Source organism: Microcebus murinus, chromosome 23 (genome assembly GCF_040939455.1).
Source record: "Microcebus murinus isolate Inina chromosome 23, M.murinus_Inina_mat1.0, whole genome shotgun sequence".
NCBI classification, from domain to species: Eukaryota; Metazoa; Chordata; class Mammalia; order Primates; family Cheirogaleidae; genus Microcebus; species Microcebus murinus.
In genome coordinates this window covers 16,476,435-16,492,304 of record NC_134126.1, presented here as the reverse complement: position 1 = coordinate 16,492,304, position 15,870 = coordinate 16,476,435, and the positions used below count along the sequence as shown (strand labels likewise).

General features: G+C 60.1%; 1 protein-coding gene across 1 annotated transcript in view; it reads left to right on the top strand.

The window, feature by feature from the left end:
- QSOX1 (quiescin sulfhydryl oxidase 1) overlaps nucleotides 1–15,322 on the top strand; it is a 45,331-nt gene extending 30,009 nt beyond the window's left edge. Inside the window, exons 7-12 of the mRNA XM_020284341.2 lie at nucleotides 1,597–1,731; nucleotides 3,474–3,603; nucleotides 6,710–6,832; nucleotides 7,916–8,063; nucleotides 11,345–11,524; nucleotides 13,504–15,322. Coding sequence (XP_020139930.2) covers nucleotides 1,597–1,731; nucleotides 3,474–3,603; nucleotides 6,710–6,832; nucleotides 7,916–8,063; nucleotides 11,345–11,524; nucleotides 13,504–14,279 — 1,492 coding nt within the window. The 3' untranslated portion in view covers nucleotides 14,280–15,322. The remainder of the gene's footprint in view (nucleotides 1–1,596; nucleotides 1,732–3,473; nucleotides 3,604–6,709; nucleotides 6,833–7,915; nucleotides 8,064–11,344; nucleotides 11,525–13,503) is intronic.
- Nucleotides 15,323–15,870: the final 548 nt, after the last annotated feature.

Sequence of the window (15,870 nt, the reverse complement as noted above, 5' to 3'; positions counted from 1 at the left end):
GCCTGACCCTCCCTCCCTTTGGTTTTCTAATTGCAGAAAAGTTCATTAGGAGCCAGACAATAGCCAGCTCCAAAATGCCTAGAGAAAACAATCAGGCCAGCCTCAGCCCCTCTGTCAGGCTCCCGCTGCTGAATGGCCCGTTAAATGGCACCAGATGGTGCCTCGGTGCCCTCCCTGGGCGGATGATTGATGTCGGCCTGGCCCTGCAGGCGGGAGCCGGGGCCAAGGAGCTGAAGGCTCCGCAGTGGCTCCCAGCACAGGCTCCTCGGGGCTTCCCGCACCGAGCTGGCACTGGCGGGGGAGCCACCCGCCCTCGCCCGCCAGGCCACCAGGCGGCACTGGGGCAGGCCGGGCAGACAGTCTGGAGGGCCTGGTGGCCACAGGGCGGGGCCGGCTTTCTGGGCAGGACCAGAAAGTGCCAGGCCTGGCGGGGGGAGAAGGCGGCGCTTCCTCACTTGGAGTTGGCGGAGGGGAAAATTGTTTGTGGCGCTGCTGCTCTCGAGCCATCTGCTCAGCCGCCAGCCGCCTGGCCTGTGGCCTGCCGCCAGCTCCCCTGGGCACCCGCCGCTGCGTTTCGCATTTCTCCCTCTGGGTGGCCCTGCCCCTGGTGGGCGAGAGGGAATCTGCGCTCAGGGTGTTTCTTGCCCTTGAGGACTCCTCTCTACTGGAAGAAAGACATCCGAAGGATTAGAAAGGGATTTAGAGAATTCTGGTGGCGCTCTATGGTTGATGCTGTCTTTTTTTAAGTCACATATCAAACCCCCTTGGCTTCCTCGGGGAGTAATGTTCCCTCACGGTGTCTCGAGCAAGCTTGTGAGCGGGCAGCTTTCTCGAGGTCAGCTGCCGTTTCAGGCCGTGGTCTGTGAGGATGGTGGGTTGCCACAGGCAGCCGTCCCTGTCCCTGGGCGCCACCCCCGCCTCTGCGACCTTGGCCCTGCCCGGGCCAGAGCGCAGGTGGGGGACTCTCGGGCCCTGCTGCTGTTCCGGATGGGGGCTCGACAACAGGCTGGGGTCAGAGAGGCCTTCCTAACCCACATGCGCAGCGATTAGAAAGGTGAAGTGGGTCCCGGTGCCCTGTTTTGGCCTCACTGAGGACAAGATGGAACCATGTTCAGATATTTCCTAATAAACGTCTCTGGGCCGAACCACTCCGCTCCCTCTTCTTGTTTTTTTTTTCTTTCTTTTTTTTTTTTTTTTGAGACAGAGTCTCTCTCTCTTGCCCGGGCTAGAGTTGAGTGCCGTGGCGTCAGCCTAGCTCACAGCAACCTCCAACTCCTGGGCTCAAGCGATCCTCCTGCCTCAGTCTCCCGAGTAGCTGGGACTACAGGCACGCGCCACCATGCCCGGCTAATTTTTTCTGTATATTTTTAGCTGTCCAATTAACTTCTTTCTATTTTTGGTAGAGACAGGGTCTTGCTCTTGCTCAGGCTGGTCTCGAACTCCTGGGCTGAAACGATCCTCCCACCTTGCCCTCCCAGAGTGCTAGGATTACAGGCGTGAGCCACCGCACCCGGCCCCTCTTCTGACAGTGTTTAACTCTGGGGTTTTGTTCTTCCAGACTCACTGCCTCTCCTCTGTGGTTCTCTGCCCTCTCAGGATGGTGGAATCCAGGTCCTTCTACACTGATTACCTGAAGAGACTGTCTGGGCTCACCAGGGAGGCTGCGCGGACCGCCGTCACGCCCACCACTGCTCGCACGGTGGCTCCCACCGTCTGGAAATTCGCAGATCGGTAAGGCTGTGCCTGCTGCTCCCGTGCTTCCCCTCCCAGCCTCTCCTCTGACCACAGACCCCCGTTTACAGTCACATTCCCGTGTGCATTCCTGTGCCTTGTGGTAGGTTTAGCACGTGCCCCTCTGAGCCTAGCCCCCCACCCCTCCCTGCACCCCAGGCACGCACAGGGGCCTTAAAGGGGCAGGGGCGGCAGCAGTGAGCTGGCTCCAGGCCCACTGCTGGCTGCGGGGGGGGGGGGGGGGGGGGGGGGGGGGACGAACAGCATTCCTGGTTACCCTTCGTGAAGGATGACTGTTTCCATGCCTGCTGTCACCAAGCTTATCTCTACTCGAGAACAAGTAGACCAGCTTGGACGGAGACTCTGAGGCCTCCAAACCAGTTTCCCATCCAAGCAGTCATTTCTTCAGCAGATATTTTTGGGTACTCGGTATGTGCTAGGCACGGTAAACACAGAGGACATAGATAGGCTCTGCTCACACAGACCTTACAGTCCCGCCACAGCATCTCTTCTGGGAAGGCAGCTATAACCTCACTTGAATGCTTCCAGTGTCAGGGAGCTCACTACTTCTTCAGGTAGCCTGTATCCTTGTGCATAATTAGAAGCATAAGAAAGCTGCTCTTCTCTCTGAGGCTCCTTGGTTTTCTCGTGATAGACGTCCTGCTGGTGGGGCAGGGAGACAGAGCCATAGACCTCTTGCTTTGGCACCAGCTGCATACCAAATGGAACTGTGTGACCAGGGAGCTCAGAGCTCAGGTCAGGATGGTGGCCTTCGTGAGGGGCTGCATGAGAGAATTGGAGAGGTAAACTGAGGCCCGAGGACACCAAGTAGAGCACAGAGAGGGGATGTGGCCCTGAGGGGGAAGCATAGGCGGTCCCATTGCTCACCCCGTCACGACTGTAGTGGTGTCTACGGCCCTGGGAGGCAGGCGGGGCAAGGGAAGACTCATTTACTGTACAGGTCAGGTAAATGGGGCCCGGGGAGGTCGCTGACCTGCCCACACTTGCAGAACTATCTCACTATCGAACTGAGTCTAGAACCCAGGTCACGGTGGGCAGGGGTGGAGAGGCAGCCGGCACTCAAGGCTCATGCCATCAGAGCCCTGAGCCTGGACCCCAAGTGGCCTGATGGGCGCGCAGCAGCCAGCCTGGAGACCATAGCCCTTCCCCAGGCCTGCAGGGAGGTGTTGCGTGGGGCCTGGCAGCTGTGAGCACGTCAGCACTGAAAGACATGCAAGCCCTACTTCCCTGCCAGCCCCCACCCCCTGGTCCCCAGCCTTGGTCTTTCAAGAGGGCCCAGCTTTTCCAGAGCCATGTTGTGTGTGTGTACCGCTGGTCTGTTTGTCCCTAGAGTGTCTTGCTCAGAAGTGGCCTGATCAGTGAGCCACGGGCTGGCCCTGGGCCTGGGGAGGGGAAACCCCTCTTTTATGCCAGGAGCTGCTGAGAGTTTTACCTTTGTGCTTTATTAATATTTAATTCCCTTAACAACCTTCTTATGAACAATGTATTAATATTATAATTCCTGTCTTACAAATGAGGACTTGAGGCTCAGAGAAGTTAAGCAATTTACCCAAAGTCACACAGCCAATTTTTGGCAGAGGCAAGTGCCAACTTCCAGGACCCTGTGACCATCAGCGGTGCCCCTCCTCTTGCCTCCCTTTGGCCCTGGGTGCTCCTCCCCGCCCAGCACCCGCCCCACGGTTAATGCCCCTTTGTCTCTCTGCCTCCCTCTGGCTCCTCAGCTCCAAGATCTACATGGCTGACCTGGAATCTGCGCTGCACTACATCCTGCGGGTGGAAGTGGGCAAGTTCTCGGTCCTGGAGGGGCAGCGCCTGGTGAACCTGAGAAAGTTTGTGGCGGTGCTGGCCAAGGTAGGCAGGACGTAGCCTCTGTCGTCTAGGTGATTCCACTATGATTGGCGTGCGATCCTGCAAGCCGGGCCCACGCCAGCTCCTCCGGGAGCCTGTGGCCTGGCTGGACCCCTGGACCCATGGCTCGCCCAGGCCACATGGGCTGCCCCTGTCCAGCCTCAGGAGTACCCCACGCCAGCCCTGCGTGGCCAGGGACGACCCCGCCTGCCCCACGCAGGGGGGACCCAGGCCAGGGGCCGTGACACCTGGGGATACTCCGAGCTGGTTCAGAGACTGGCTTCTCCCCTCCCGCGTGCCCGAGTCCTCCCCTCAGTCTGAGCCCCAGAACGTGGCTTCTCTCTCCCTGCCGTGGTCCTGGGGAGGCAGGAGCCCTGGGTCGCCTCGGTGAAGCAGACGACACGTCCCGAAACGCCTTTCTCCCCAACCCGGTCTGACCCAGACCCCGGGCCCCAGCCGTGTCCTCCTTCCTTTGCAGTCTCCTGGGAAGGTGGCCACTCGTGAAGGGCAGCCCCTTCCTGCCCAATGTCTGTCACACATTTAATTCTCCTAACTGCTCCACAAGGTGACAGATACCACCCGATTTTAGAATCTTGGGGAGCTCAAGAGACTTGCCCTGGGTGTCCCAGCCGGGAGATGTTCTGGTCGGGCCGGGCCTGAGCGCCCGGGCCGCTGTGCCCGCTCCTGCCTCTCGGAAGGTGACGGGGTGGCCTGCCTCCCGCTTGTGCCGTCCTCTCTGCTTCAGATCCCCCGCCAGTGTGGCCCTGCGGGACAGCTGCCGGGCCCTGCTGAGTCAGACGCGGCTCTGGGCCCTGCAGGGCCGGCTGCTGGCCTGGCCTCCCTCGGCCCTTCTCGGCGCAGGTCGTCTAGTCCTGGCCACTTGGTCACATGCGTGCGTGATGACACTGAGAGGGCCCCAGGAGGGACGTTATGGTCTCAGGCAAGACAGCCTTTGGCCCGTCACAGGATGAGCCCGTCCTTCAGCCATTGCCACAGTAGAGACCCTTCCTCAGAGAGCGCCGGGTCCCCACGGTGCAGTGGCCTTGCGCTGGCAGCCTGGAGACCCAGAGGGAAGAGTCTAGAATGGCCGGTCAGTCCCCTGTGCGGTCCGGCTCCTGAGGCGGGCCCCCAGCGTGCTTTCCGCCTTCCTCAGACAGCCACCCCGTCCCCGTCCCTCGAAGGCATCACCCTGGGAGCTTGTTTCTCGTGTGCGCTCGCATCTCAGCCGTGCTCCACGCCGGGTTTTGCGTGGCCCTATGGGGCTGTTTGCAGCCATAGGAGGGGAAAGAATGAGAGCCAGGAAGTCCATGAGCTGGGCAGGGACGTAAGCAGCCCCTCTCGGTGGCACCTGCTGAGCTGCCACCTCCAGCAAGGCCTGGCAATGATTTGGGGGTGCAGGAGCCCTCCTGCCACAGCCAGGGCCGAGGGGAGGACAGGGCTGGCGTGGGGACGGGCGGGAGGAAGCTGGGGAAGCCCAAGCGCAGGAGCAGAGGGACCTGGGGGCAGGGCTCAGGGATCTGGGGGCAGGGCTCGGAGACCCTGCTGGAGCTCTGCCCACTCCTCCCGAGGCTGCAGTCTTCTGCCCTCCCCTTGCCTGGGTCGCTTCTTCCCGAGCGGTGATGACAGCAGCAGCTGCCATTTCCGGACAAGCTCTGCACAGTGCTCTTTGTGTATTGGCTTACTTTTATTTCTCATAACAAACTCCAGAGGATGTGTTCTAGAATTATCTCCATTTCATAGATGGGGAAACAGAGGCCCCGAGGTGAAGCACCTTGCCCAGGCTCCCCCAGCCGGTGAGCGGAGCTGGGATTTGCACCCGCACCTCATCCCCCCGCCTGTGCTCTTCAGCACCACGTGCAGGGCGCTCCAGAGGCACCGAAGGCCTGAGGGTGACAGTGCTCACCTGCCCCCCAGCCTTGGAGAACTGCCAGCTCGGGGGTCCCCAGGAGGAGGGGGAGGCTCTGCAAGTCCTGCCGCTGCCCTCCTGCCCCCTCTCTGATGCTCCTGCTGTGAGCGGCTGGCGGGACTGGCCACTGGGTGGCGTGTGGTCACCAGGCTGTCCTTGCTCCCTGCAGTCAGAGCCCTGGATCCATCTTCCCGCTGCTGCAGAGCCTCCGAGGCTCGAGTCAAGGTGCCGCAAAGGTCACTGAGAAGCGCTGACTTCCAGCTGTAAATTGTGGGCTGCCCGGCAGGGAGCGTGGCAGCGAGACAGGGCTCTTTCCGGCCACATCTCACTCTGGGGGAAGGTGGCCAGCCCCTGAGGTTTGATAAGAACATGGCCTGGCTCCCTCAGAGGCCTGGATTTAGCAGGTTTTTCTGTTTAGTTAACATTCCCATCTCCAGTATCCTTTTCACCAACGTTTTTCTTTGCTCTTTTTTCACTATTAGTTTCTCAGGGTCATTGTCCTGTCGACCTGCCTCTTGGTGGCTTTATGTGACCTGCTCTGCTGCTGCAGCCCTTTCCCCTGCCCCCACCCCGTGTGTGGAGCACACGCACACACACGTGCACACGCACACACGTCCTCCTCCCTGGAGTCCTCGTGGTTTTAAAGTGCTGATACTAATCAGATTTGAGTTGACTTATTGTCAAAGTGGCTTTTCCTGCTCTTCAGAGACTACTGGGAGTTACCATCAAGGTCTGGCTCTTGGCTAGAAGCCCCTGGCCTGCCTGGTCCCACTGGCAGCCCGTGGAATACAAATGAAAGGTTCTTGCTGGCCCAGCCCGGCCGGCCTGTCAGTTGACAAGTCAGCTGCTTTGTCAGAAGATCCCCTTCAGAGAGAACCGTGTGGCCCAGGGTCCCAGCACCGTCCCCCGAGGGTGGCACTGGTCAGTGGGCTGCACGGGAGCCTGGAGACGGGGAGACCGTTAGGGCCCAGCCCCCGTTAGGACCCCCACACACCCCTCTCCTCTGGCCTTACCAGGTGCCCAGAGCAAAGGTAGGCAGGAATCCACATTCGCGTCCTAGGCAGGATAGACATCCTGGTGGTTTTGGAACTTTCCAGAAAACTGCCTTAGCCTACTTCTGCGTAGCCCCTCCCCCCCACAGGGCTGTGGGACGCTGGGGGAGTTGTCTTTCGCTCTCCAACTGCCACCTGCTCCTCCCCATAGCACTTCCCTGGCTCGCCCTTAGTCCAGAACTTCCTGTACTCCGTGAATGACTGGCTCAAGAGGCAGCAGAGAAAGAAAATTCCCTACGGTCTCTTTAAAACTGCTCTGGACAACAGGAAGGAGGTGAGTCTAGGAAGCAAAGGATCTCCTCCCCATCCCTGACATTTACCGGAGCGGGAGGGGTTCACAGTGTGATCTCTGACCTGCACCGATGGGCATTCAGGAAGGAACCAGTGATCTTAGATCGTTCCATTAGTAATTAATAAACTATTCATTGAGCTCGCTTTGTGCATGTCTCACTCAATCCTCATAACATTAGTAGAAGATAGATGTTATCCCCATTCAGCAGATGAAGAAACTGAGGTTAGGAGAGGTTAAACAACTCATCTGAGATGATGCAACTAGTAAGTGGTTGGGCTGGGATTAAAAACCGGTGAGACACCAGAGTTTGGGTTTTTTTTGTGTGTGTTTTTTTTTTTGAGACAAAGTCTTGCTCTGTCACCCAGGCTAGAGTGCCGTGGCATCAGCCTAGCTCACAGCAACCTCAAACTCCTGGGCTCAAGCGATCCTTCTGCCTCAGCCTCCCAAGTAGCTGGGACTACAGGCATGCACCACCATGCCCGGCTAATTCTTCTATTTTTAGTAGAGACATGGGTCTCGTTCTTGTCCAGGCTGGTCTTGAATGCCTGACATCAAGTGATCCTCCCGCCTTGGCCTCCCAGAGTGCTAGGATTACAAGTGTGAGCCACCGACACCAGAGTTTTTAATTACTGCTCTCTGCTGCCTCAGGCCTGTGGCGACCCTCAGCGTGGCCACTCTGGCCCTCCCCAGGGCACCTTCTGGGCTCTTGCTGCTGTCGCAGAGGTGGCCACTGCAGCCAGCGGGGCTGCAGAACCTTGTAGACTTGTAGAATTTCAAAGCTTGGAAGGATCTCAGAGATCAACCCTCTTGTCTTACAGATGGGGAAGTTGAGGCTAGAACAGGATGCAACTTGACCTGTGTCACAGGTTTTCAGATCTGCTGCTCCTTCGAAGGGTGGAGCCGGTGGCAGGGAAATGCCACCTTCGAGGTGATAGACTGAGCAAGGGACCTCCTCCCTCTGAGGGCTGTGTGCTGACCTTCAAGTGTCCTGGAAGCGTCTCTCCTCCCTCTCGTCCCATCCTTGTCCCTCTCCGTATCTGCGCTCACGTTCCTGTGTGTTTTTAGGGTGCTGTTCTTGCCGAGCGGGTGAACTGGGTCGGCTGCCAGGGGAGTGAGCCGCATTTCCGTGGCTTTCCCTGCTCCCTGTGGCTCCTCTTCCACGTCCTGACCGTGCAGGCAGCTCGGCACAAGGCGGACCCTCCGCAGGAGGCAGGTGAGTCTCGGCCATACACACCACGCCTCAGACCCTGCCCTGTTCTGCCCTCCACAGGACAAGGGAACAGGGCAACTCCCCGGGACGGACCCCCTGGCTCCCTGCTGCTGGTCACAGGGTAGAGACAGGCTCTGGGCTCCCTCCCGCGGATGTCTGCATGGGCAGCTGGCCACACGCGGCCAGCAAGGGACCAATCCCAGAAGGGGGAGGACTCGGAGAATGCACTGGATCCCATCCTCTGCCTCTGGGCTGGCACCCCTCACACTCTGGGGCATGAGCCTCTCCCGGCTTCCTCAGCACTTGCAGCTTGCTTTGTTTTCAGTCTTTGTGAAAAATTCGTGATTCTATTTTTATATTCTTATAAAGAAAACAAAACTGACATAGATGAGACCATGCACTTTGAATAATTGTATTGCATTTCCGATCAGAGAATAATTTTCTAGGAGAAGTTGGGGAAACATTTTCCCTGCTACCCAGTTCCCTCCCCAAACTGCGCAGCTGTGCTCTGCCACCCACGCTGTCCACGCCTGCTCTTAGCCACTGAAGGCACGGGCGTCCCATCAGTCCCTGTGCCGAGGAGCCAGGCTCATGCCAGGCCCTGGCTCAGCTTGGAGGGTAGATACAAGGTGCAGAAGGGGCAGTGTGCACTTTCAGTGGCCGTCCCACGTGAGGCAGGGTGAGGGTGGGCAGCGCCCAGGCCTGAGGGCAACTTGGAAAGAAAGACGTTCCCGCCAATAGAGGGCGTGCTCTGTGCTATTGGGAAGGGCACGGGGCTTCCCAGGGGCTGGGCTGAGAGGTGCTGGGGAAACTGGGATTCAGAGAGGAAGAGGAGTGTCCCCGCCAGGGGGAGCAGCCTGCACGAAGGCAGAGTGAGTCAGAGCAGCTGCCAGCTGTCGGGGAAGCTCCAGTCGCTGGTGTGACCAGGCGACCCTAAGGTGCCCGGATGCAGCAGTGCCTGAGACACAAGGTCCTGCCTCCCGGGCCCTTGCTCCAGGGGCAGGAGACAGACAGCAAACACACGGATCGCTCCAGGCATGAGGATGAGTGCCGTAGGGGACTGTCTAGAGCGGTGGGGAAGGCTTCTCTGAGACCCTTGCAGGGAGAAAAGGCAGCCTGGGACACCCGGACAGAGAACCTTCCAGGCTCCATCAGTGTGCTGCAGCTGCCGTGATGCAGAACACAGGCTGGGGACTCAGGCACCAGACAGTCACCACCTCTCAGCTCTGGAGCCCAAAGTGCAAGGTCTAGGTGTCAGCAGGGCTGGTTTCCTCCGAGGCTCTCTCCTGGCTGGTAGATGCCACCTTCCCTCTGTGTCTTCCTGTGGCTGTCCCTCTCCCCGTCTGTGTCCAAAGTTCCTTGTCTTGCAAGGACACCAGACATATTGGATTAGGGCCCACCCTGATGACCTCATTTTGCCTTCATAACCTCTGTAAAGACCCTGCCTCCAAACACAGCCACATTACAAGGTACTAGGGCTTAGGACTTCAACATGCCAATTTTGGAGGACACGATTCGGCCCGTAACACAGGCCAGGGACCAGCGGTGCCGACGGCAAGTCCGAGGGAAGGCTGGTGTGGCCGAGCCTGGGAGGGAGGGAGAGGAGGCCTAGGGGCGGGGGTTGTGTGATGAGAAACCACTGGTGAGTTTAAGGGGGGAGTGATGCAGACAACCAGCACTTTACAACAGTTGCTGGCTGCTAGGTGGACAGTGGGCCCTGGCGGGACAAGGGGACAGGGTCACCAGTTAGGAAGTTGTGCAAATGGCCCTGGAGTGATGGCGGACTAGAGTTTTGGGGGGCCCGTGGAGGAAGTGGTCAGGTTTGGGGGTATTTGGAAAGCAGAGCTGGTGGGACTCCATGGCGGACTGCAGGAAGAGTGTGTGGGAGCCAGGGCGCGGCAGGCTCCAGGGTCTCGGGGCCTGTGGTCTGGGGCACGGTGGTCCTGCGAGCTGAGCAGTGGGAAGGCTCGAGGGGAGGGGGGAGTCAGTGGTCTGTTTCGTGCCTCCTGGACACCCAGATGGAGATGTGCACATTGGGTCTGGCTTCTGGGGAGAGGCGTAGGATAAGAGGTCAACTTTGAGGTCACTGGCATGTAGATTACAGTTCAAGCCACGGCACTGGATGAGCTCCCTAGTGGGGAGGTAGAAAAGAGCACTGAGGACTGAGCTCTGGGGTACCGCAGCATCCAGACCACTGCAAGGAGACAGAAGGAGCAGCCACTGTGGTTTCCACGGGGCCCCAAAGTAGAGTCGCAGCGGGGTGTGGTGCTGGAGGTGGCACAAGACGGAGACGCCTCTGCGAGAGCCGTTTCAGTGGGCAATGGGGCCACGGCCGGGCTGGATTGGGCCGAGGAGAGAGGAGGAGGCAAGATGGTGGAGACAGTGGGCAGGACCGGGGTGTAACTGGTCAGAGAGGGCATTTCTTTATCCTAACTGAATAATCTGCTATCTAAGGGAGACACTGATGGTGCAGTAAAGAAAGAAAGCATCCGCAGGAGTAACATTCTTGGGGAGGCGAGAAGGGGTGAGGCCCGCCCCAGCAGGTGGCAGGTGCGGCCTCGTGGTGGGGAGGTGGCACCCGGGCTGGGGCAGGCGTGGGCACTAACCTCGCCAGGAGCGACATCGAGCGGAGTGCTGAGGTCCCTGCGGATGGCGAGGCGAGAGCAGGAGACTGACCGCTAAGGGGCTTTGCAGCGGGAGGGAGAGAGTTTGGAAGCCCCGGCAGCAGCCCTGAGGCACCCGGAGCAGGGCGGAGAGGAGGGTTCAGGAGGGGTGTGTTTGGGGAGGGTCGTGTCTTCAGGGGCAGGTAACAGGCCTTGGCTGCTGCCGAGGGGAGACGGAGAAGATCGGGGCACGCAGGCCAGATTAGCAAGGACTCAGAAGCCCGAGGCCACTGGTCGCAGGGAAGCCTGAAGCAGGCGGGCGGAGGAGTGGTGGGCAGGGGCCAGGTGCTCTCCTGCCATGTCGCAAGGAGCCTGAGCGTCTTGCTGAAGAGTGTGGACTTTGTCCTGGATGTAAGTGACAAGCACCGAGATGAGTGGCAGAGAAGGAGAACTGGGTTTAGGAGTTTGGGGGGAGATGGGGTCACCTCCAAAGCAACCCCGGCAGGCAGAGAAGCAGGCAAGGGGACGCTGGGCCTCTCCTTGCATGGGCTGGGGTGTGGGGCACCCGTAGGGGTGACTGCGGTGGGGCTGGGGAGGACCAGGTGGCCTGTGGAGGGAACGGAGGTGGGGCCGGCAGGGGCAGGTGGCCTGAAGGTGCGTGGCGTCTCCTCTCCCCTGCAGCCCAGGCCCAGGAGGTCCTCCAGGCCATCCGGGGCTACGTCCGCTCCTTCTTTGGCTGCCGGGACTGCGCTGACCACTTCGAGCAGATGGCTGCTGCCTCCATGCACCGGGTGGGGAGTCTGGATGACGCCGTCCTCTGGTTCTGGTCTTCCCACAACAAGGCCAATGCTCGCCTAGCAGGTAAGGAAGGGCCACCTCCAAGGCTGGAGTCACCTACAGGGCACGGGGCGGTGAGGGAACTTCGGGGTCTTGGGCCAGAGGTGAGGGAAGGGCACTCAATGTCTCATTAGTAATATCCCAGCCCTGTTAAACAAGCCAGAATCATTAGACCCCTTTTCTAGATGAGGGAACTGAGGCTTTGATACGTGAAGTCCCTGGTGTCCAATGCCATTGCTCACTCCTCTGCCTGCACCAGGGCCTCCCCCGGCCTCACCCTGCTCTGGCTTGTTGGGGTCCCTGCCCTGCTCTGCTGCTTGGCTGTTGGCCCCTTACTCAAACCACTAGGGAGGAGAGAGCTGGGATCCCCGCCCCCCAGCCCCTGGAAGGGTCTAATGACAGAACGCACTGGAAGAGAGGACCAGTCCTCCTGGAAATACCAGGGACTATGATTCCCCTGGGGTGGGGGGGCAGGCCCTGTCTTCTGCCCACCCTCCCTGACAGTGTGCTCTTTTCCCCACTCGCAGGAGTCTCATGGGCCCAACAGGCAAAAGCATCAAACTCCAGGGACAGGGGGTGGGAAGGAGCCATCTGTGGACAGGAGGAGGCTTGTCTGAGGGGAGGGGCGCGCACAGGCCCCCAGGGGTGGGGGCTGGGCGGGGCCAGGGTGAAAGGAGCTAAACGGAGCAGGTGGCGGTTCAGCGCCCCGCACTTGGTCCTGGTCTCCCGGGACCTCCTTGTGGACTTTGAAAAGAAGACACGTGCCTGTCTTTTCCTCCTGCCCTCCCCCCATGCCCCCGCCCTGCCCTGCCACCAAATGCTCCATGTGACCCTCCAGCCCTATGACCTCGGCAGGCTCCCAGCTGCCGCTGGAGGGCCAGGAGCTGAGGCGTCCCTCCCAGGGCCATAAGCAAACAAGCAAGGCAGTGCCCTTCTCTCCCTGGTGGGGGCCTTTTAGAGCAAACCAATAGTTAGCAGGTACTAATCTAGTGCTCACTTTGTGAGGCCTGGCTCTTGGAATCTACTTGTTGTCCACTCCCCACAATCACCATCCTGACTTCTGTGTCACTCGCTGCTGCTGCTGCTGCTGCTGCCTCGTGGTCAACATCTTCTTTCCCCTATTAAACCTTTAGAAGGGGCGCTTCCTACCAGAGGGATGGGTGGGCTGGCTGGTGTTCCCTAGCTGGCCTGGGGCTCTGCCTAGAGCTGGCCCAGCCACTTTCGGACCCCCAGAGTGTCCCCAGGCCTCCCCACACCCACCTCTTGGGGCCCACCCCTACCTCCCGCCTATCCCAGAGAGCTGCAGTTGGCTTGAGGAGGATACCTGTGAATTACCACGCATAGCCAGTGCTTGTTTTAAAAACCATTTTCCCCTATTCTTGTAACCCTAGCACTCTGGTAGGCCAAGGTGGGAGGATCATTTGAGCTCAGGAGTTCAAGACCAGCCTAAGCAAGAGCGAGACCCCATCTCTACTAAAATTAGAAAGAAATTAACTGGACAACTAAAAATATATAGAAAAAATTAGCCGGGCATGGTGGCGCATGCTTGTAGTCCCAGCTACATGGGAGGCTGAGGCAGGAGAATCGCTGGAGCCCAGGAGTTGGAGGTTGCTGTGAGCTAGGCTGACGCCACAGCACTCTAGCCCAGGTAACAAAGTGAGACTCGGTCTCAATAAAAAACAACCATTTTCCCTTTGCTCAACAAAAGTAATATATTTTCACTGTATAAAATTTAGGAAAATTCAGAAAAATGCAAAACGACAACACTAGCAGACCATCCATTTTGCCAATAGATGGCAAAACAGACTGTTCTCCTCGCCCTTTCCCGTGTCTGGTCCCAGGGAACAGCAAAGCAGGACACCAGGCAGTGACTGGGAAACTGTAGAGTGCTGGGGGCTGCAGGTGGAGAGAATCCTTTTATGCAGCGCCCCCATCTGTTGAACCCCCGCCGTGGCTGGTCTTTCACCTGTGCTTTCCCATGTCCCGTGCGCTTCCCTCTGCAGGCGCCCCCAGCGAGGACCCCCACTTCCCCAAGGTGCAGTGGCCGCCCCGAGAACTCTGCTCGGCCTGCCACAACGAGCTGACGGGGCCACCCGTGTGGGATGTGGCCGCCACCCTCAGCTTCCTCAAGGCCCACTTCTCCCCAAGCAACATCGTCCTGGACGCCCCTCTGGCCGGGCCGGCCCCCCGGAGTGGCACGAAGAACCTGGCAGCCAGCCCAAAGCTGGCGATGGAAGCCCTGGAGCTGGAGACTGGGAATTCAACTCTGGGCCCTGACAAGGCTGAGGCGGCCACGTCCCCGGGAGCCACCGTCCCAGATGTCCCCGCTGCCGAGAGACCTGAGGCCAGTCGCACCCCGGAGCTGCACGCCAGCTCGGAGGGGCAGCGTGCGCCCGAGTCCAGGGCAGAGCTGTGGAGGGGTGAGGAGCAGGGGCAGCCGCCGGAGCTGCGGCACCTGAGCAAGCGAGACGCAGGGGCTGCGTCGCTGGCCGAGCTGGGGCCCGAGAAGAGCGGCCCCGGGGGCCCTGGAGGGCCGAGGAGGATAGGCCGCAGCTCCAAGCAGCTGGCGGACGTCGCTGCCTGGGAGCTGGAGGCCCGAGCACCGCAGGGCCGCGGCCCGTGGCTGCAGGTGCTGGGAGGAGGGGGCTTCTCCCACCTGGACGTCGGCCTCTGTGTGGGGCTCTACGCCCTTTCCTTCGTGGCCCTGCTGGGCTTGTACACCTTCTTCCGGGCCAAGATGAGGGCCTCGAAGGGCCCTGCTGGCCACCCTGCAGCCTGAACCGCTCGGCTAGGGAGGGGCTGGAGCAGGAGCTGCCACCCACGGGGCTCTTCCAGCCCCCTCCCCTGCCCTCCCCTCCCACCCCTTGCTCCTGCCCAGCCTAGAAGGGTGGGAAACCCAGGAAAACCAGTGGCTCCAGTGAACCGTCTTGGGTCTGTTGGGACGGAGAGTCCCATAGACACTCAAGATAGGAACAGGGTCCAGTTCGTCTGACAGCACTGAGCAGGGCAGCCCAGGCAGAGAGCTTGGGCAGCCTCAGCCACTGGCCTCTGGGCACCATATCCCTATTTTTCAGCTTATTTGAAGTCCTGCCCCCTCCTCACTGGAGCCTCAATCTCTCCTGCTTGGGCTGGACCCTCAATTGGGGCAGGTGAAGCCAGAAGACGGCCCCCCGGGCGGGGGCACTGGAGTGGAACTCCTCACCACACTCCAGGCTCCGGCCACCCTCTCCCCTTCTGGACACAAAGAGGCCTCAGCACCAAAGAAGGACAGACCCCGCTGGCCCTCTGTGACCTGCCCAGCCTCCAGTGACACAGAGCCCCCTGGTGGGATTTGGCTGTGGGGGTGGGGGAGTCTGGAAGCTTCTGGGAATCATGCTGGTGTCCCAGGTGCCACAGGTGTTAGCCGCTGGGCCGTGGGGGGAGTGGCTTGGCGGGACCTGGTGTGAGAGCTGGCGAGGTGGCACCGGGAAGGGGCTTGGGGTCTGCGGTGCCTCGGCTCTGGGCTCAGCCAGCCGAGAGGCAGAGGGAGGCCAGCAGGAAGAGGTGGCCACGTCCAATGTGCTTTGGCTTCTCCCCAGTGAGCTGCACCCTCTCTGAGCTGGGTCTTTCGTCTTTTTGTTTTGGTCTCCAAAGTAGATGCTAATGTTTGGCTGCGGAGGGTGCGGGGCTGAAGATAGCAAGGGGGGGCGTCGTCCCCAGGTGCCACCTCCCAGTGCGGAGGTCAGGAGGGCACAAGGGGAGCGCAGCCCATACACACGCAGGATTCCCACTCTACGCCACTGCTTGGTAGCCTTGTGGAATAAATTATTTTTGTGAAGGCAAGCATCAGTGTGTTCTTGACTTGCTACCTGGAGATGTGATGTCCAGGTCTGGACAGAATGCACAGGGACCAGCCCCAGCCAGGAATGCACACTCCCCCAGGCATCCTCCCGACACCCCAGAGCTCTCCAGGCCCCAAGCCCCTGCAGTCCCCTTGTGCACAGGGGACAGGCTGCTCTGGATGTGGAGCCCCCTGCCGCCTCCTGCTTTCTCAGGCCCGCTGGAGCACCCGCCTGGCCCCCTCAGCTCCTGCTGTAGGGAGGGGCCTCATTTGCCAGAGCGCCCACCCCACCGGGAGGAGCCCGCCAGGATTAGAGAGCCTGCCCCTAATCCAGCCTGCGGGTTTACAAGGATCAGAGCAGCTGATAATGAACCTCATTAAGGGGGAGCAGGAACCTCAATCCGATTTGGGGGTCTTTGACATCTTTGCTCTGCTCAGATGGCCTGGGCACGGGGTGGAGCAGGTGGGATGCTGAGGACCCTCCCTCTAACTCGGGGGGGGGGGGGCTCGGGGCAGCGGGGGACAGCCCTCCCCTGGGACCAGCCTGTCC